Source organism: Pseudophryne corroboree, chromosome 7 (assembly GCF_028390025.1).
Source record: "Pseudophryne corroboree isolate aPseCor3 chromosome 7, aPseCor3.hap2, whole genome shotgun sequence".
NCBI classification, from domain to species: domain Eukaryota; kingdom Metazoa; phylum Chordata; class Amphibia; order Anura; family Myobatrachidae; genus Pseudophryne; species Pseudophryne corroboree.
Window position 1 is genome coordinate 496,121,834 of NC_086450.1, and position 22,343 is coordinate 496,144,176.

The 22,343-nt window shown below is 46.8% G+C and overlaps 1 protein-coding gene across 1 annotated transcript in view; it reads right to left on the reverse strand.

Moving 5' to 3' along the window:
* Window positions 1-22,343, reverse strand: part of LOC134943919 (NACHT, LRR and PYD domains-containing protein 1a-like) — a 330,645-nt gene that overhangs the window by 113,305 nt on the left and 194,997 nt on the right. Inside the window, exon 8 of the mRNA XM_063932485.1 lies at window positions 12,023-12,294. Within this exon, the coding sequence (XP_063788555.1) occupies window positions 12,023-12,294 (272 nt within the window). The remainder of the gene's footprint in view (window positions 1-12,022; window positions 12,295-22,343) is intronic.

The following is a 22,343-nucleotide window of genomic DNA, read 5'->3' on the forward strand; positions in this document are numbered from 1 at the left end:
AATGTCCATACAATCACATTACGAATTTGAGACAGCGGGTGTAGCCTACGCCTCTACCTCCTTATCCCCGCTGCTTCGATGGTATCCGTGGTCCACCTAATGGCATAATCGCCCTCCAATCTCCACACTCCCTCAGGACGCCTAGATATTCATAATATGGGCTTAACATGAACCTCATGTAGGAACGAGTGACTCCTGCAGTCCCCCTTTCAATGTACAATGCCTTGTATAAAACTCTGTATGTTACTTTGTATTATGCTGTCTGATGTGTGTACTCCCCCTACCCCCCCCCTCTTTTCCTTTCTGTATCCCTAACCCAACTGCTTTGTTTACCCGCAAAACAATAAAAAATTAATATTTAAAAAAAAAAAAAAACAATTCAACATCACATTTCTCCATAGTATCCAAGTCCTCAAGTAACGTGCCTGACCACTTTACTATAGCTTTGGCAATCCAAGCACTAGCAATAGTGGGACGTAGTATTGCCCCAGAAGCCGTGTACATAGATTTGAGTGTATTATCAATTTTACGATCAGCCGGCTCTTTCAAGGCGGTAGATCCTGGAACAGGTAAAACCACCTTTTTTGAGAGTATGGATACTGACGCGTCAACAACAGGCGGGTTTTCCCATTTTTTCGTATCCTCTACTGGAAAAGGAAATGCCACCAGAACCCTTTTAGGTATCTGGAATTTTTTATCCGGGTTTTCCCAAGCCTTTTCAAAAAATAAGAATTTACTTACCGATAATTCTATTTCTCGTAGTCCGTAGTGGATGCTGGGGACTCCGTCAGGACCATGGGGAATAGCGGCTCCGCAGGAGACAGGGCACAAAAGTAAAAGCTTTAGGATCAGGTGGTGTGCACTGGCTCCTCCCCCTATGACCCTCCTCCAAGCCTCAGTTAGGATACAGTGCCCGGACGAGCGTACACAATAAGGAAGGATTTTGAATCCCGGGTAAGACTCATACCAGCCACACCAATCACACTGTACAACCTGTGATCTGAACCCAGTTAACAGCATGATAACAGCGGAGCCTCTGAAAAGATGGCTCACAACAATAATAACCCGATTTTTGTAACAATAACTATGTACAAGTATTGCAGACAATCCGCACTTGGGATGGGCGCCCAGCATCCACTACGGACTACGAGAAATAGAATTATCGGTAAGTAAATTCTTATTTTCAGAACAAAAAAAAAAACGAAAACAAAAAAACGAAAAACCTAGGCGCTAATTTTATGGAAAAAATTAGATATATAAGTACATATATACATATGCAAACATGCACATGTACATCCAAAATGTTCACACCTCTGTATCTCCCGTTCGCTGCTGCAAACAAACTTCTGTACGTTTGTATATAAATATAAGGAAAAGAGAATAATACAGCTGCGCCCGGGATTAACAGAGAATATGATGAACCATAGTTAATCAATTAATTGCACATGCAAATACAGGCCACCGAGTGTCAGATCAATTGAGCCCAATCAATATTGCACATAAATGTTTTAATATATAACAAAATAAAATTATATTTAAAATATACTGTGCACAGTATCAAATTGATAATGCTTTAAAAAAGCCAAAAGAGAGAACATATAGAACATAAATCATAAAAGTGTGTCCAATTATGAACACAATAATGTAGCATATATAGTATCTCAGACCTGTCTCAATTAAGAAACGTAGTCATTGAAAAACACTGTTGCGCAATTGATTTAAACAGTAACTAAGATATCAGTTTAAAGTCCACAATAATGTATGGTGATTACTTAATTTGAACAAATATCTAAGTTCTTCAAGTCCATAAGGTATATAACTATTGTTGTGATAAATACCGTTCGTGCAAAAGGAACTGTAATATGAATGCTTGTTCTCTAAAACAGGTACGTGTGGCGTCCCACCGTAAAGTTACCTGATAAAGTTGTGAAATAAGAACCGGTGTTTAAATTAAGCGCACCTCATGTAGCTGCTGGATTGATTGGCAATATTGAGACCGCTGATCCTTGGTTGAATAACAGGAAGAAAGGTGCAAATAGTGACCGCCAGACTGCGCTGGCTTAGATGATCACCTCGTAATGCTCTTACCGGCAAACCCGTCCTGCGGATAGTGCAAATAGTGACCGCCAGACTGCGCTGGCTTGGATGATCACCTCATAGTGCTCTTACCGGAAAACCCGTCCTGTAGCGAGAGGGAGCCGAGCTGGAGTTATATCACCTCACGCCGACCCGCCGGGTCAGATGGAATAATGTGACCGATGTACTGCAGCGGAGGTCGGCTGGCTGTGTCTCATAGGCACCAATCAAAAATTTCCGTGTCGGTTCAGACCTCTGGGTATCTGACCAGAGGAATTGCGTGTGGCAGGTATCCCAGATGGGAAAAAATGGGGAGGAGTCCTAACGCGTTTCGTCACACCCACGTGACTTTCTCAAAGGTATGACTCCTATAGCCAGAATCAGAGTTATATACCTCTTCCATGCAACACCTGTGTTGTGTTTTTAATCACAGTGCAAAGCTGTCATCAGCCTTAGATCTAATTGCGCACATTCTCATTAGTTCTTTAACAGATATCCACAGTAGTATATAGAAACAAAACGAAATTAGTAATGATAAAAACTTCATTATACTGCATATTACTTTCCAATTTACATCTTAAGATAATGACACTCGGTAGCCTGACCTCATGGCAATGATAAGGATTTGGAGTGATATAGCACTACCAATAATACATAAAGGGATATATAGCAATTATAAACACAGAGAGAAAAAAACAAATAAAAAAAATACAATTATATATAAAGTTTCATATGCGTTTAAGCAAAAATAGTTAGATCAAAGATATTGAGATAGAATCCTTGATAATAAATTTACATTTCTATACCTAGACACATTCTTACACATGGGTTATCCAAACATTTCTCGGAATTTCACTGTAGGAACCTACGGGATTTGAAATTGTTGGGTATTGAAATTATCAGCCCAACATTGAGGGGTGGGGATAGATTTAGAAAACTTTGCGTGAGAGAAAATTATTGGATACATAGGTTAGGGACCCTCGCTCCAGAGGGACTTAATGAACATATTGATATAGATCTTTGATCTATCAATATCTGTATCACTCACAGCACATAATCTAAGATCATTACCCTCCCTCCTTCTCCTTCGTTCTTCCAGTGTCCTTTTGAATTTCGTTCCTCTCTCTCCTTGGTTTTGTTTTTTTGTTGTTTTTTTTTTTTTTTTTCCTCTCTTCCCCTTCGTCATCAATGTAATTTATATGGATATTTTATACCAATTTCTATATATATACATTTTTCCAATATTTTTATTTATTCTCTCTTGTATTTTTTATCAACTGATAAAAAGATATGATCATAGTTCAAAATATATATAGGTAATTTATTTTACTAATCTCTGTGTATATTTAATTAATCAATTTATTAATATGATATTATATTATATCAATTGACTAATCGGTATATATGCCTAAAAATTGAAATAAAAAATATTATAGTCAATCTTGAACTATGTGTATAAATATCATATTATTAAGACATATTTTTAATTAATTTTTTTTTTTTTTTTTTAACATGAAGTTGTGTCTAGGTATAGAAATGTAAATGTATTATCAAGGATTCTATCTCAATATCTTTGATCTAACTATTTTTGCTTAAACGCATATGAAACTTTATATATAATTGTATTTTTTTTATTTGTTTTTTTCTCTCTGTGTTTATAATTGCTATATATCCCTTTATGTATTATTGGTAGTGCTATATCACTCCAAATCCTTATCATTGCCATGAGGTCAGGCTACCGAGTGTCATTATCTTAAGATGTAAATTGGAAAGTAATATGCAGTATAATGAAGTTTTTATCATTACTAATTTCGTTTTGTTTCTATATACTACTGTGGATATCTGTTAAAGAACTAATGAGAATGTGCGCAATTAGATCTAAGGCTGATGACAGCTTTGCACTGTAATTAAAAACACAACACAGGTGTTGCATGGAAGAGGTATATAACTCTGATTCTGGCTATAGGAGTCATACCTTTGAGAAAGTCACGTGGGTGTGACGAAACGCGTTAGGACTCCTCCCCATTTTTTCCCATCTGGGATACCTGCCACACGCAATTCCTCTGGTCAGATACCCAGAGGTCTGAACCGACACGGAAATTTTTGATTGGTGCCTATGAGACACAGCCAGCCGACCTCCGCTGCAGTACATCGGTCACATTATTCCATCTGACCCGGCGGGTCGGCGTGAGGTGATATAACTCCAGCTCGGCTCCCTCTCGCTACAGGACGGGTTTTCCGGTAAGAGCACTACGAGGTGATCATCCAAGCCAGCGCAGTCTGGCGGTCACTATTTGCACTATCCGCAGGACGGGTTTGCCGGTAAGAGCATTACGAGGTGATCATCTAAGCCAGCGCAGTCTGGCGGTCACTATTTGCACCTTTCTTCCTGTTATTCAACCAAGGATCAGCGGTCTCAATATTGCCAATCAATCCAGCAGCTACATGAGGTGCGCTTAATTTAAACACCGGTTCTTATTTCACAACTTTATCAGGTAACTTTACGGTGGGACGCCACACGTACCTGTTTTAGAGAACAAGCATTCATATTACAGTTCCTTTTGCACGAACGGTATTTATCACAACAATAGTTATATACCTTATGGACTTGAAGAACTTAGATATTTGTTCAAATTAAGTAATCACCATACATTATTGTGGACTTTAAACTGATATCTTAGTTACTGTTTAAATCAATTGCGCAACAGTGTTTTTCAATGACTACGTTTCTTAATTGAGACAGGTCTGAGATACTATATATGCTACATTATTGTGTTCATAATTGGACACACTTTTATGATTTATGTTCTATATGTTCTCTCTTTTGGCTTTTTTAAAGCATTATCAATTTGATACTGTGCACAGTATATTTTAAATATAATTTTATTTTGTTATATATTAAAACATTTATGTGCAATATTGATTGGGCTCAATTGATCTGACACTCGGTGGCCTGTATTTGCATGTGCAATTAATTGATTAACTATGGTTCATCATATTCTCTGTTAATCCCGGGCGCAGCTGTATTATTCTCTTTTCCTAAATTCTTATTTTCTCTGACGTCCTAAGTGGATGCTGGGGACTCTGTCAGGACCATGGGGATTATACCAAAGCTCCCAAACGGGCGGGAGAGTGCGGATGACTCTGCAGCACCGAAAAAGAGAACTCCAGGTCCTCCTCAGCCAGGGTGTGCCCCTGACCAAGTAGCAGCTCGGCAAAGTTGTAAAGCCGAGACCCCTCGGGCAGCCGCCCAAGATGAGCCCACCTTCCTTGTGGAATGGGCATTTACATATTTTGGCTGTGGCAGGCCTGCCACAGAATGTGCAAGCTGAATTGTACTACACATCCAACTAGCAATCGTCTGCTTAGAAGCAAGAGCACCCAGTTCTTTGGGTGCCTACAGGATAACAGCAAGTCAGTTTTCCTGACTCCAACCGTCCTGGAAACCTATATTTTCAGGGCCCTGACAACATCTAGCAACTTGGAGTCCTCCAAGTCCCTAGCAGCCGCAGGTACCACAATAAACTGGTGCAGGTGAAACGCTGACACCACCTTAAGAAGAAACTGGGGACGAGTCCGCAGCTCTGCCCTGTCCGAATGGACAATCAGATATGGGCTTTGTGAGACAAAGCCGCCAATTCTGACACTCGCCTGGCCGAGGCCAGGGCCAACAGCATGGTCACTTTTCATGTGAGATATTTCAAATCCACAGATTTGAGCGGTTTAAACCAATGTGATTTGAGGAATCCCAGAACTACGTTGAGATCCCACAGTGCCACTGGAGGCACAAAAGGGGGTTGTATATGTAGTACTCCCTTCACAAACTTCTGGACTTCAGGAACTGAAGCCAAATTTTTTCTGGAAGAAAATTGACAGGGCCGCAATTTGAACCTTAATGGACTTCAATTTGAGGCCCATAGACACTCCTGTTTGCAGGAAATGCAGGAATCGACCGAGTTGAAATTTCTTCGTGGGGCCTTCCTGGCCTCCCACCACGCAACATATTTTCGCCACATGTGGTGATAATGTTGTGCGGTCACCTCCTTCCTGGCTTTGACCAGGGTAGGAATGACCTCTTCCGGAATGCCTTTTTCCCTTAGGATCCGGCGTTCCACCGCCATGCCGTCAAACGCAGCCGCGGTAAGTCATGAAACAGACATGGTACTTGCTGAAGCAAGTCCCTTCTTAGCGGCAGAGGCCATGAGTCCTCTGTGAGCATTTCTTGAAGTTCCGGTTACCAAGTCCTTCTTGGTCAATCCGGAGCCACGAGTATAGTTCTTACTCCTCTACATCTTATAATTCTCAGTACCTTGGGTATGAGAAGCAGAGGAGGGAACACATACACCGACTGGTACACCCACGGTGTTACCAGAACGTCCACAGCTATTGTCTGAGGGTCTCTTGACCTGGCGCAATACCTGTCCAGTTTTTTGTTCAGGCGGGACGCCATCATGTCCACCTTTGGTCTTTCCCAACGGTTCACAATCATGTGGAAGACTTCCCGATGAAGTTCCCACTCTCCCGGGTGGAGGTCGTGCCTGCTGAGGAAGTCTGCTTCCCAGTTTTCCACTCCCGGAATGAACACTGCTGACAGTGCTATCACATGATTTTCCGCCCAGCGAAGAATCCTTGCAGTTTCTGCCATTGCCCTCCTGCTTCTTGTGCCGCCCTGTCTGTTTACGTGGGCGACTGCCGTGATGTTGTCCCACTGGATCAATACCGGCTGACCTTGAAGCAGAGGTCTTGCTAAGCTTAGAGCATTGTATATTGCCCTTAGCTCCAGTATATTTATGTGGAGAGAAGCCTCCAGACTTGATCACACTCCCTGGAAATTTTTTCCTTGTGTGACTGCTCCCCAGCCTCTCAGGCTGGCATCCGTGGTCACCAGGACCCAGTCCTGAATGCCGAATCTGCGGCCCTTTAATAGATGAGCACTCTGCAGCCACCGCAGAAGAAACACCCTTGTCCTTGGAGACAGGGTTATCCGCTGATGCATCTGAAGATGCGATCCGGACCATTTTTCCAGCAGATCCCACTGAAAGGTTCTTGCGTGAAATCTACCGAATGGAATCGCTTCGTAAGAAGCCACCATTTTTCCCAGGACCCTTGTGCAATGATGCACTGACACTTTTCCTGGTTTTAGGAGGTTCCTGACTAGCTCGGATAACTCCCTGGCTTTCTTCTCCGGGAGAAACACCCTTTTCTGGACTGTGTCCAGAATCATCCCTAGGAACAGTAGACGTGTCGTCGGAAAAAGCTGCGATTTTGGAATATTTAGAATCCACCCGTGCTGTCGTAGAACTACTTGAGATAGTGCTACTCCGACCTCCAACTGTTCTCTGGACCTTGCCCTTATCAGGAAATCGTCCATTTTCTTTTAAGAAGAATCATCATTTCGGCCATTACCTTGGTAAAGACCCGGGGTGCCGTGGACAATCCAAACGGCAGCGTCTGAACCGATAGTTACAGTTCTGTACCACGAACCTGAGGTACCCTTGGTGAGAAGGGCAAATTGGGACATGTAGGTAAGCATCCCTGATGTCCAGTGACACCATATCGTCCCCTTCTTCCTGGTTCGCTATCACTGCTCTGAGTGACTCCATCTTGATTTGAACCTTTGTATGTAAGTGTTCAAATATTTCAGATTTAGAATAGGTCTCACCGAGCCGTCTGGCTTCAGTACCACAATATAGTGTGGAATAATACCCCTTTCCTTGTTGTAGGAGGGGTACTTTGATTATCACCTGCTGGGAATACAGCATGTGAATTGTTTCCAATACTGCCTCCCTGTCGGAGGGAGACGTTGGTAAAGCAGACTTCAGGAACCTGCGAGGGGGAGACGTCTCGAATTTCCAATCTGTACCCCTGGGATACTACTTGTAGGATCCAGGGGTCCACTTGCGAGTGAGCCCACTGCGTGCTGAAACTCTTGAGACGACCCCCCACCGCACCTGAGTCCGCTTGTACGGCCCCAGCGTCATGCTGCGGACTTGGCAGAAGCGGTGGAGGGCTTCTGTTCCTGGGAATGGGCTGCCTGCTGCAGTCTTCTTCCCTTTCCTCTATCCCTGGGCAGATATGACTGGCCTTTTGCCCGCTTGCCCTTATGGGGACGAAAGGACTGAGGCTGAAAAGACTGTCTTTTTCTGCTGAGATGTGACTTGGGGTAAAAAAGGTGGATTTTCCAGCTGTTGCCATGGCCACCAGGTCCGATGGACCGCCCCTTTATACGGCAATACTTCCATGTGCCATCTGGAATCTGCATCACCTGACCACTGTCGTGTCCATAAACATTGTCTGGCAGATATGGACATCGCACTTACTCTTGATGCCAGAATGCAAATATCCCTCTGTGCATCTCGCATATATAGAAATGCATCCCTCAAATGCTCTATAGTCAATAAAATACTGTCCCTGTTAAGGGTATCAATATTTTCAGTCAGGGAATCCGACCAAGCCACCCCAGCGCTGCACATCCAGTCTGAGGCGATTGCTGGTCGCAGTATAACACCAGTATGTGTATATATACGTTTAAGGATATTTTCCAGCCTCCTATCAGCTGGCTCCTTGAGGGCGGCCGTATCTGGAGACGGTAACGCCACTTGTTTTGATAAGCGTGTGAGCGCCTTATCCACCCTAAGGGGTGTTTCCCAACGCGCCCTAACTTCTGGCGTTAAAAGGGTATACCGCCAATAATTTTCTATCGGAGGAAACCCACGCATCATCACACACTTCATTTAATTTTTCTGATTCAGGAAAACTACAGGTAGTTTTTTCACACCCCACATAATACCCTTATTTGTGGTACTTGTAGTATCAGAAATATGTAACACCTCCTTCATTGCCCTTAACATGTAACGTGTGGCCCCAAAGGAAAATACGTTTGTTTCTTCACCGTCGACACTGGAGTCAGTGTCCGTGTCTGTGTCGACCGACTGAGGTAAATGGGCGTTTTAAAGCCCCTGACGGTGTCTGAGACGCCTGGACAGGTACTAATTTGTTTGCCGGCCGTCTCATGTCGTCAACCGACCTTGCAGCGTGTTGACATTATCACGTAATTCCTAAATAAGCCATCCATTCCGGTGTCGACTCCCTAGAGAGTGACATCACCAATACAGGCAATTGCTCCGCCTCCTCACCAACATCGTCCTCATACATGTCGACACACACATACCGACACACAGCACACACCCAGGGAATGCTCTGATAGAGGACAGGACCCCACTAGCCCTTTGGGGAGACAGAGGGAGAGTTTGCCAGCACACACCAAAACGCTATAATTATACAGGGACAACCCTTATATAAGTGTTTTCCCTTATAGCATCTTAATATATATAATCATATCGCCAAATAAGTGCCCCCCCTCTCTGTTTTAACCCTGTTTCTGTAGTGCAGTGCAGGGGAGAGCCTGGGAGCCTTCCCACCAGCATTTCTGTGAGGGAAAATGGCGCTGTGTGCTGAGGAGAATAGGCCCCGCCCCCTTTTCGGCGGGCTTCTTCTCCCGTTTTTCTGACAACCTGGCAGGGGTTAAATACATCCATATAGCCCCAGAGGCTATATGTGATGTATTTTTAGCCAGTATAGGTACTTTCATTGCTGCCCAGGGCGCCCCCCCCAGCGCCCTGCACCCTCAGTGACCGCTGGTGTGAAGTGTGCTGACAACAATGGCGCACAGCTGCAGTGCTGTGCGCTACCTCATGAAGACTGAAAAGTCTTCTGCCGCCGGTTTCTGGACCTCTTCACTCTTCGGCATCTGCAAGGGGGTCGGCGGCGCGGCTCTGGGACCGGACTCCATGGCTGGGCCTGTGTTCGATCCCTCTGGAGCTAATGGTGTCCAGTAGCCTAAGAAGCCAATCCATCCTGCACGCAGGTGAGTTCACTTCTTCTCCCCTAAGTCCCTCGTAGCAGTGAGCCTGTTGCCAGCAGGACTCACTGAAAATAAAAAACCTAACAAAACTTTTACTCTAAGCAGCTCTTTAGGAGAGCCACCTAGATTGCACCCTTCTCGGCCGGGCACAAAAATCTAACTGAGGCTTGGAGGAGGGTCATAGGGGGAGGAGCCAGTGCACACCACCTGATCCTAAAGCTTTTTCTTTTGTGCCCTGTCTCCTGCGGAGCCGCTATTCCCCATGGTCCTGACGGAGTCCCCAGCATCCACTTAGGACGTCAGAGAAATAGCATTTAATTCCTTTGATGCAGGGAAGGTTAGCGAGGCTTTCTTATTTTCAGTGAAGTAAGCCTCCTCAACCTGCTCGGGTGTTGTATCCACAATATTCAACACATCTCTAATAGCCTCTATCATGAACTGCACCTTTTTTGCAAGAGATGCTGCCCCCCGCAACACATCCCCATCACCGTCTGCAGTGTCAGAATTGGTATTTGTGTCATCCTGCATGATCTGCGCAAGAGCACGTTTATGTGAAAATACAGCTGGGAGCCCTGAGGTACCAGAACTGGGCCAGACTGCCATAGAGTTCTGTAAAACCTGAGGTGCAGTCTCATTTTGTGCAACCCTATTTGAAATCTGAGCAATCATAGATTTGATAGAGGATAACCCTTCAGGCTCCCTTGTTGATATCTGTGCTAAACCAGTGCAATGCTGATTACATGGAATGGGATCATCCTGAGAGGACATATTCTCTGCAGCATATGACAAAGAGTCCCTGGACATTGCTTAATGGAGACCACAGACACTCCACACACACACAGGGGAGGATAAACAGAGTTTCACCCCCAAAAATGGCAAGAGAGACACCGAGATTGGAGCTAACCCGCACACAGCACTTTTAACATAAAGGGAGACCCCTTATCAGCGCTGACTGTGCACCTTAATAGGTTACACAGTCGTTTTGCAGCCTCCCCCCCCCCCCCCCTTCTACAACCCCCTGGTACCGTGAGAGATAGCTGGAGTTGCTGTGGAGGGACTTGCTCTTCCAGGACAGCGCTGTACAGGCAGGAAAATGGCGCTGAAAGCTGCTGGGTACGCTCTTAGAAGCTCCGCCCCCAAAATGGCGCTGTCTTCCCGCTCTTCATAGGATTATACTGGCCTGAGGATTCATGATGGTTGAGATCCCGGGACCCCGACAGATTGTGTGACCAATGTAGGGTGTAGGCGCTGGCTCAGGGTGCCACTCTCAGCGCCGCATTATGTACTACTGAGCCTCTGGAACGCAGTTATACTGCACTCCTACCCTGATGCCGCCATCTTCATACTGGTCCCCCGCTTGCTAGGGGGGTCGGTGTCTCACTCGCCACCGATCTTCAGCTCTGCAAGAGGGTGGCGGCATGCTGCTGGGGTGAGCGATCCCCTGTAGCGGGGAACGATCTATCCCCTCAGGAGCTGAGTGTCCTGTCAGCGGAAATAGTGGCTCAGACCCCGCAGGGAGGACACTGCTCCCCCCCTTAGTCCCTCGAAGCAGGGAGGCTGTTGCCAGCAGCCTCCCTGTAAAATAATAAACTCTAAAACAAACTTTACTAGAGAAACTCTGGAGAGCTCCCCTAGCTGTGATCGGCTCCTCTGGGCCCATTTTCTAAACTGAGTCTGGTAGGAGGGCCATAGAGGGAGGAGCCAGCCTACACTCTCAAACTCTTAAAGTGCCAATGGCTCCTGTTGGATCCGTCTATACCCCATGGTACTAATGTGGACCCCAGCATCCTCTAGGACATAAGAGAAATGAGGCTATACCTGCTGTAATGTGTAAAATGAGGCTCTACTTGCCGTAATGTGTGACAGGGGCTCCACCTGATGTAATAAATGTGGAAAGGGGGGGGGGGGGGGGCACCGATGCTGTATCTTGCACACAGCGGTAAAATGTCAAGTTACGGCACTGATGTAAGGGAATAATGTTTGTAGGGTGGGATGAAAAATGGTTCTGCTGAAAGTGTACTCTTAGTATGTTGCAGGCAAAATGTAATAGGTGGGATTTATGTCTGTGGATCGCACATTTACCTCTACTTTGTATGCGGGATACGGCAGTAAATAGAGATGAATTTTGTACTCCTGATATTCCGGCTCGTCCTGACACACCACCCGGAAGTAGATCAGCACGCCTCCATGGATTGGGACATTTTTGCTGAAATATGACACCACTACACCTATAAAGGAGAAGCTGGGATTTTCCAGGATGATATAGAAAGGTTGGATCTGCGTTGGGGGTTCCAAGGTCATGTTCCCATCTTTAAAGTGAGCGCATTTAATCTGTGATTTATCCCCAGTAAAACCTATAGGAGACAGAGAAAGTAATAATGTTACCAATATGGGTGACTGGCAGCACAGAACTTCATAAACAAATGTATGATAAGAACACTTACTGCACCCATGACCTTTGTGAGGACCTTCAATTATAAAGTATCAGAAGAAAATATATACTGTATCTAATATGTCTAATGTGAGGAATTCGGCTACTTCTACAAAATTTCTCAGTATGGACATAAATACAGTAAGCTCCTGATTTCATTCTAGTATTTTTTTTTTTCAAAGTGTCATCTCAGGAATTTATTAAACACAAATCTCGGCAATGTTGGGGCTATTCGTATTGAGATAGACTGCAGTGCTGACCACACAAATATGAATCAATAGACCATCGGTCAAACATGGCTGCATTCTCAATCACTGCCGACAATAGTCAAACACTGCCAGGAAAGCATAGAAATCGTAAAAAAATTAAGCTTTCAAATAGACCTGCTTTTTGCTGGCGTGTTTGGATAGTCATGCATGCATCAGTGAGATCCGTGCATGCTTATCTGTGTAAAAGGGTCTGAAAGTGTTAAAAATCGGGGGGGGGGGGAAATTGTGTGGTGCTCCCCGATTGGCTGGCGAGACCTCTAGTGACAGCAGTCACGGGGTGTCCCAGCATTCGGGGATAGGGGTTCAATGGGGGTAAACATGGATCCCCTTCAGTGCATTGGACTGGGTTTTCTGCTTTTTTTTTTAACCCTCTGGATTCTACATGGAACGAAGAGGACCGATCATCACTGCATAATAGGTGAGTATTTTGGGATTTTTTTTTTTACAGGTTTCCAATTGGATTCTACTTTACAACGGGACCGATTGGCTCCGTGGGACACTAGGTAAGTATGTGTGAGTGTGTAAGTGTACATGTATGTTAATTAAGGTTTTATCTCCACGGTATGTGTTCTGTTTTTAGATTTTTTTTGTGTGTGTGGAACTACAGGTACCAGCAGGCCTGTTATTTCCCTGCATGCTGGTACTTGTTGTTCTCCAAGTACCAATAAACAGGGAAGGCTTGCTGGGATTTGTACTTCCACAACAACAACATTTCTCTATTTTTTACACACTTATGGCTATCAGCCCAGCACCCACCGCCCAGGGGTGCTGGGGACAGCCTCGGGCTTCACCCCTGGCTTTTGGGTGCCTGGAGGGCACCCAAGAGCCCTCCAGGCTGATTTAAGGGGTCCCAACTCCAGGCTGATTTAAGGGGTCCCCACTTCTACAGGGAACCCCAGCCAGGGGTGACTAGTTGGGGGGGGGGGGGGGTAATGCCACGGCCGCAGGGACCTACATAAATGCATCACCCAGCTGTGGCATTATCTCTCTGGCTAGTGGAGCCCACTGCTGGTTTTAAAAATATGGGGGACCCCTGCATCTTTTGTCCCCCATATTTTTGGATCCAGAACCGGACAAAGAGCCCGGTGCTGGTTGTATAAATACGTGGGGACCCTATGCATTTTTCCCCCTGTATTTTAACAGCCAGGACTGGCTGAAAGAGCCTGAGGCTGGTTATGCTTAGGAGGACGGACCCCACGCAATTTGTTTTTACTTTTAACACTTTCAGTACTATACACAATGAAGACCTGCACGGATCTCACTGATCCGGCCGGGCTTCATTGGGTGAAGTCCGGCAGTGTTTTACTATTCTCTATCGTAAAACACTGCCGGCAATACGAATTACTTGGACATCGGTGAACTTGAATTGATAAAAAAACGGTAGTTTAGTAAATTACTGTGTTTTTCCCAAAAAGTTGCATTCTCACACTGACGATGTCAGCTGAGATTGATCTCGGCTGAAATCGACAAAAATATGAATCTTAGTAAATAATATACCCCACTGTATGGATATGTGGTGCAGGCCTCCTGTGTGCACTGCACTCCTGGGGGTATATTTACTAAAATTCGTATTTTTCAGAATGAGGTTAAAGTTCAAACACGAATGACATCGAATGTGTGAATTTGCAACTTTTTGAATTTTTTACGCCTCATTTGCTATGCTGTCGTATTCTGCATTTTCGGTGTTTTACTTGAGTGATTAGTAAAACACTGCCGACATTAACACAATGAATCTTGGCCGGATCTGTGAGATCCATGCAGGGCTTCATTGTGTACCTTAAAAAAGTGTTTAAAGAGTTAAAATTTAAAAAAAAAATGCGTGGGGTCCCCCCTCCTAAGCAAAACCAGCCTCGGGCTCTTTGAGCCGGTCCTGGTTGTAAAAATATGGTGGGTAAAATGACTGGGGTTCCCCCATATTTAAACAACCAGCACCAGGCTCTGCGTCCGGTCCTGGTGCAATAAATACGGGGGCCAAAAAACTTAGGGGTCCCCCGTATTTTTTGAACCAGCACCGGGCTCCAATAGTCAGAGAGATAATGCCACAGCCGGGGGACACTTTTATATCGGTCCCTGCGGCCCTGGCATTAAATCACTAACTAGTCACCCCTTGGCCGGGGTACCCTAGAGGAGTGGGGACCCCTTAAATCAAGGGGTCCCCCCCTCCAGCCACCCAAGGGCCAGGGGTGAAGCCCGAGGCTGTTCCCCCATCCAAGGGCTGCGGATGGGGGACTGACAGCCATGTGTAAAAATAAGAATATTGTTTCTTGTAGCAGTACTACAAGTCCCAGCAAGCCTCCCCCGCAAGCTGGTACTTGGAGAACCACAAGTACCAGCATGCGGTGGAAAAACGGGCCCGCTGGTACCTGTAGTACTACTACAAAAAAATACCCAAATGAAAACAGAACTCACACACCTTGAAAGTAAAACATTATTACATACAAGCACACCTACATTCACACATACTTACCTATGTTCACACGAGGGTCGGTCCACTTCTCCAAGTAGAATCCATGGGGTACCTGTGAATAAAATTAGACTCACACAATCCTGTGTAGATCGGTCCTCTTCTGAGCTTGTAATACACGTACTTAGCAAAAAAACAAAACGAAAAACCCGAACCAAGTACTGAAAGGGGCCCCATGTTTACACATGTATGAATCTCACCACTTATTGTTGTTATGTTCCTTCACTCAAGTATGTCCATACTCCTTCGGGCACAGTTTTACCTATACTGGCTATAGGAGGGGGCATAGAAGGGAGGAGCCAGTACACCCAGTTGAAGCAATTTAAAGTGCACCGGCTCCTTTGGACCCCAGCTATACCCCATCGTACTAAGTGAACCCCAGTATCCCTTATGAACTACGAGAAAGAGATTTACCTGTAGGTATTAAAATCCCATTATTGCATCCGCGAATAACTACAATTATATACCGCACCTTCCAGAACTGCTGGATGGATTTTTGTTTGCAGCCCTACAGTATATCGGCTGAAATAAAAGTGCTTTGTAGGGGGGCAGGAAACATATGGATATGGTATTTTGGGACATAGGTCTTTATATAATGGGTGCACATGGGTCCCTGTGTCCAGCGTGGCCCGCACCGCACACCCTGCACTCATGTTTAATCACCACTCCCATATCCGAAATGTGTGACAGCCATTTTCCTGGTGATTCTCGCATGCACAGTACAGATTTGTCTCTGGGAATAAAATGGGGGTCATATTGTAGGAGCTCCCCACGCATGCAGACTAGAGATTGGTCTCCAGGACCACAGCAGCCGCCATGTTTCCAGAGACCTGTACATGTGCAGAGTCTACAGTGCTGCAGAGAGGAGAGTGCCCCACACAGTCTGCGCACGGGCCCCTTCCTTTCTTAAAATGCCCCTGTATTGGGCTATCGCTGTTTTATTCTTATAAACTGCACCATCAGTTTATTATCTTTAATAGTGCAGATCCTCGCACAATGGGTTTAATTCAGATCTGATCGCTCCTCTGGAAATTTTCAGTGGCCTGTGATCAGATAGTCGCTGCCCAGGGAGAGTGAAAACCCGTCCCGTGTAAGTGGACAGCTGCAAATGCGTTTGCCACTCACTCACCATCAAATAATTTTTCCAGTCTGTGCAGTGTGTGCGCAGCCCAAGACTTACTCCAACAAAGTGATAGTATCAGGCAAATCGGGGCTGGAGCTGACATCAAACACCCGCACTGAAAACGCTTGGGAACGCCTGCGTATTTCTGGACTCTCACAGAAAACGGCCAGTTACCACCCCAAACACCCGCTTCCTGTCAATCAGCCAGCATATGCCTAACGATCTAAATTTTTGCACCATTCCTTTGCTGTTTGAGCTTGTGAATGCGCATTGAGGTGCATGCGCAGTCATTTGATAATCGCTGCTGTGCGAATTCGAACAACAGTGATCAGGTCTGAATTAGGCCCAACGTACCAGGTGGGCAGCTGACAGCGCCTTCAGGATAAGGTCCCAGCTGGTAGCGGGAGTGTTATAGACTGTCCCTGCATTGTTTAGATGCCGTACACATGCGCAAGTCTCCTAAATGAGCCTCAGTAGGTCTCTGATATGGCAGCTACAGTGATGTGTGTTTTCCAATAACAGTTTGGGGCTAAAGACTTATTTCATGTATACAGTAATTTATGGAGCCCCGTATAATGGCTTTAATTGGCAAACTCGTTTCTGCGTGTAGTTACCCAGTAAATATTAAATCATATAATAATAGTGTAGTAATATATGATTAGTATTCTGTAAAATCACTTTGCACATTGGTAAGGGTCTGTACACAGTGTGGGAATTAAAAGTCTTTGTAATTGTTGGGTATATTTAAACAAAATAATATACCGTAATATACCATAGTACACAGGTTCTCAAACTTGGTCCTCAGGACCCCACAAAGTGCATGTTTTGCAGGTAACCCAGCAGGGGCACAGGTGTATTAATTACTCACTGACACACTTTAAAAGGTCCACAGGTCACTTGTGATTCTGTGAGGAGACCTGCAAAACATGCACTGTTGGGGGTCATGGGGACCAAGTTTGAAAACCTGTGCCTTAGTGTCTCTATATATATATATATATATATATATATATATATATATATATATATACACACACATATATATATATATACATATATATATATATATGTATATACGGCGCTTATGTCACGACCTGCTATGACAAATACAGCTGCTGCTAATGCATGGATAGTTGGTCCCTAGATACCAACACAGACATACTGTCACGGCGCCGCCGCGGTCCCCATACTTACCCCTCCGGGCGCGCGGGGTCTCCGTGCGGCCGTCCTCACTGGCCGGTCTCGGAGTCCGGCGCTCCATCCGTCCGGCGTGTGCGCCCGGCGTCCACAGGAGGTGCGGGTGACGCCATCAGTGCTTCCTCCAATCAGGCCCTGGCGGGAAGTTCAAATTCAGACGCCGGGCAGTGCTCCGGCGCCTGAGTATCATCGTTGCTACTGTACCTGTGATCTCCAGAGCTCCCATGCTTCCAGCGTCCCGTGCTTTCAGCACCTCAGAGTCTCCAGTGTCTCTGTGCCTCAGCATCTCAGAGTCTCCAGTGTCTCCATGCCTCAGCATCTCCGTACCTCAGCACCTCCGTGCCTCAGCATCTCCGTGCCTCAGCACCTCCGTGCCTCAACACCTCTGTGTCCTCAGCACCCCCGTGCCTCAGCGTCTCCGTGCCTCAGCATCTCCATGCCTCAGCGCCTCCGTGCCTTCAGCACCACCGTGCCTCAACACCTCTGTGTCTCCAGCACCTCTGTGCCTCCAGCACTCAGCATCGCTGTGTCTCCGGCACCTCCGTGCCTCTATACCTCCGTGCCTCAATACCTCCGTGCCTCCAGCACCACCGTGTCTTCAAACATCACAACGTCTCTAAGCGCCTCAGCGCCTTCAAAAAACACCTCAGTATCTTTAGCATTTCGGTGCCCCTAGTACCTCAGTGCCTCTAGCACCCCAACATCGCTCACTGTAAGCTTTTGGTATTTTCCACCAATTCATCAGCCCTTTACAAGTCTTGTCTTTCAGGAGACCTTCAAGCATTCCTCCGTGCCTCTTGCCTACCATCTTAATCCTGTATGAGGAAGACCTACATCCGACCATCTCTACTGCGACCCAGTAGCGGTTCCTCTTCCCGGTCCCCGGAAGAAGCCCCGAGTCCACAACACTTCCCAACCAGGTCAGTGATAGTATACTCAGGACACATGGACCCGGGGAATCGGAACACAGAGTCGAGCGCCATCCAAAGTTTGGCTTCCCGAGTTCAGTCTCAAGAGGCGACACAGGGTCAGGTGATTCAATATCTCCAGGAACTGTCCGGCCGATTGGATCAAATCCAAGCATCCTTAGCCTCCACAATTCTGGCTCCAGCTCCCGTAACTGCTCCAGTTGCTGTTTCCAGTAATGTCCAACCTCTGGCCGGTACCAGGTCACGTCTTCAGCTTCCTACTCCTTCCCGCTATAATGGGAATCCAAAGAATTGCCGTGGTTTTTTAAATCAGTGCGAGGTGCACTTCGAGCTGCTCTCTCATAACTTCCCTACGGATTGCTCTAAGGTAGCGTATATCATTTCCCTGCTTGAAGGATCAGCGATGGATTGGGTGTCTCCGTTGTGGGAACGATCTGATCCCGTGGTTTCCAACTACACCAACTTCATCACGTCCTTTCGAAGAATCTTCGACGAACCCGGCAGGATGACCACTGCTTCTTCCGACTTGCTCCGTGTTTGTCAGGGCTCCTGTTCCGTGGGTCAGTATGTGGTTTATTTCCAGACCATTGCCTCTGAATTACGCTGGAATAATGATTCCCTGAGAGCTGCCTTCTGGAACGGTCTTTCCGACCGGCTGAAAGATGAGTTGGTCACAAGGGATCTGCCGGATCCATTAGAAGAGTTGATTTCCCTTTACGTCAAAGTGGATCTTCGGATGCAGGAGCGTGGAAGAGAACGTAGCCGTTCAGATCGTTCCAGGTTCCGGAATCCTACTCCTAGACCGGTGGCTATGCCTAGCTCGGACGAGCCCATGCAAATTAACCGATCTCGACTGTCTCCGGAAGAACGACAGCGTCGTCGTGAGGATAAACTTTGCCTTTACTGTGGAGCCGCAGATCATTTTGTCAAGTTTTGTAAATCCCGTCCGGGAAACGGGCAGGCCTAGCTTGTTCCGGAGGAGTCAAGCTGGGGGTTACGACAAAATCTTCTCCAATTTTGGACTGTTTGCTTCCTGTAACTTTAGTCACCGATTCAGCCTCCAAGTCTTGTGAAGCCCTGTTGGATTCCGGAGCTGCGGGGAACTTCGTTTCTTCCTCCTGTGTCTAAAGCATGGGTTTAAAGTTACGGCCTATCGAGCGGCCTATTTTGTTGACGGCTATCAACGGGACTAGAATTTCCAAGGGTCTCATAATGTGGCGCACGGAGCCAGTTAAGCTGCAGGTCGGGGCTCTACATCAAGAAAGTCTGGAATTCTTGGTGATAATAGAAATGCACCACGATCTGGTCCTTGGAATGCCTTGGCTAAAAATTCATAACCCCCACATTGACTGGAAGTCTTCACAAATTCTGTCTTGGAGTTCCTTTCGTCACGCTGATTGTCTCACTCCTGTTTGTCCGCTCCGTGTCTCTTCCAAAATGAATGAAGAGTATATTCCGGAGGCGTATCAAGGGTACAAGGATGTGTTTTCGGAACAAGCAGCTGATCTGTTACCACCTCATAGGCCTTGGGACTGCCCCAGTGGCGGATTTAGGGGGGGGGGGGCACCAAGGCCCCCCCTGCCATTTTTAGTGCAGACTGACATGCGGACGAGCGTCTGCATGTCAGTCTGCGGTCTCGTTTCCTCCCTGCTGTTAGGAGGGACATGAAGGGCACAGTGCGCGCCTCTCCTGTGTCCCTCCTGGGTCTCCGGCGGCTGCTGGTCTCATAAAGGAAGTGCCGTCCGTGAGCACTTCCTTTATTACAGTGACCCGCGGCCGCCGGAGACCCAGGAGGGACACAGGAGAGGCGCGCACTGTGCCCTCCGTGTCCCTCCTAACAGCAGGGGAGCGGGGGGAGCAGCGGCGGCGGCGGAGGAAGGGGGGGGACGCACTGGGGGGGGAATATCTGACACTGGGGGCATATTTGGCAGGGAAGGGGGGGGGGAATATCTGGCACTGGGGGGAATATCTGGCACTGGGGGCATATATGGCACTGGGGGGAATATCTGGCACTGGGGGCATATTAGGGAGGGGGGGGAGAATATCTGGCACTGGGGACATATATGGCACTGGGGGGAATATCTGGCACTGGGGGGCATATATGGCACTGGGGGGGGATATCTGGCACTGGGGGCATATGTGGCACTGGGGGGGGGATATCTGGCACTGGGGGCATATGTGGCACTGGGGGGGAATATCTGGCACTGGGGCATATGTGGCACTGGGGGCATATATAGCACTGGGGGGGGGGGCGATATCTGGCACTGGGGGCATATGTGGCACAGTCGGGGAATATCTGGCACTGGGGGTATATGTGTACCTGGCACATGGGGGGGGGGCTATATTTGGCACTGGGGGCATGTGAGTACCTGGCACCGTGGGGAATATCTGGCACTGGGGACATATGTGGCACTGGGAGCACAGCCCTAGCAACAAGGACTACCTCCTAGCAACGAGCATGACACCCAGTGCATGAAACCCCTGGCAACGAGCATGACACCCAGTGCATGAAACCCCTGGCAACGAGCATGACACCCAGTGCATGAAACCCCTGGCAACGAGCATGACACCCTGAGCATGAAAACCCCTGGCACCGTGCATGGAACCAAGAGCATGAAACCCCTGGCAACGAGCATGACACCCAGTGCATGAAACCCCTGACAACGAGCAGGTATTTGAAAAGTAATTAGAAGCCTTACTGTAGGACTTAATGTGTAATGGGCATTACGGTGTGTGGCATAATGTATCACGGACATTGCGGTGTGTGTCATAATGTGTCACAGGCATTACGGTGTATGGTATACTATATCGCTGGCATTGTGATATGTGGTATAATGTCTCAGGGTCATTGCAGTGTGTGGCATAATGTATCACGGACATTGCGGTGTGTGTTATAATGTGTCAGGCATTACGGTGTGTGGTATACTATATCACGGGCATTGTGGTATGTGGTATAATGTCTCAGGGTCATTGCAGTGTGGCATAATATATAACGGGCATTGCGGTGTGTGGCATAGGGTATAACGGGCATTGCGGTGTGTGTCACAGGCATTACGGTGTATGGTATACTATATCACGGGCATTGTGGTATAATGTCTCAAGGTCATTGCAGTGTGTGGCATAATGTGTCACAGACATTGTATGTGCTATAATGTATCAGGGGCAGTGCAGTGTGTAGCATAATGTATAACGGGCATTGCGATTCCTGTCATAATGTGTCACAGGCATTATGGTGTGTGGCATAATGTGTCTGGGGCATTACAGTGTGTGCATATTGTGTCATGTGCATTATTGTGTGTGGAATAATGTCTAAGGGCCATTGCAGTATGTGGAACAATGTATACTGGGCATTACTATAAGGAGGAAAAATGACAAATAATGTAAGGGGCATGAATCAGGATTATTTTTCTTTCCTGTGGTGGCCAACGTCTGGGCGTGCAGGTTGCAAAACTGGGGTATAAGGTAGTCTTTTCCTGCAATACCACGCCCATTCCAACGAAGCCACGCCCATTCCAACGAAGCCACGCCCATTCCAACGAAGCCACGCCCATTCCAACGAAGCCACGTCCCTTATGGTGCCCCCCCTGTAATTTTTATCTGGATCCGCCCCTGGACTGCCCTATTGACCTTGTCCCAGGGAAAACGCCACCTCGTGGTCGCACATATCCCCTGTCACTTCCCGAGACTCAAGCTATGTCGGAATATATTAAGTCCAATCTGCTCAAGGGATTTATTCGCCCCTCTTCCTCCCCTGCTGGAGCGGGCTTCTTTTTCGTGAAGAAGAAGGACGGAGGGTTGAGACCATGTATCGACTACCGCGGCTTAAACGATATCACTATCAAGAATAAATATCCCTTGCCACTAATCACAGAGTTATTTGATAGGGTTCGTGGTGCCCACGTTTTCACCAAACTCGACCTGAGGGGAGCTTATAATCTCATACGCATCCGAGAAGGGGATGAATGGAAGACTGCCTTCAATACCCGGGATGGG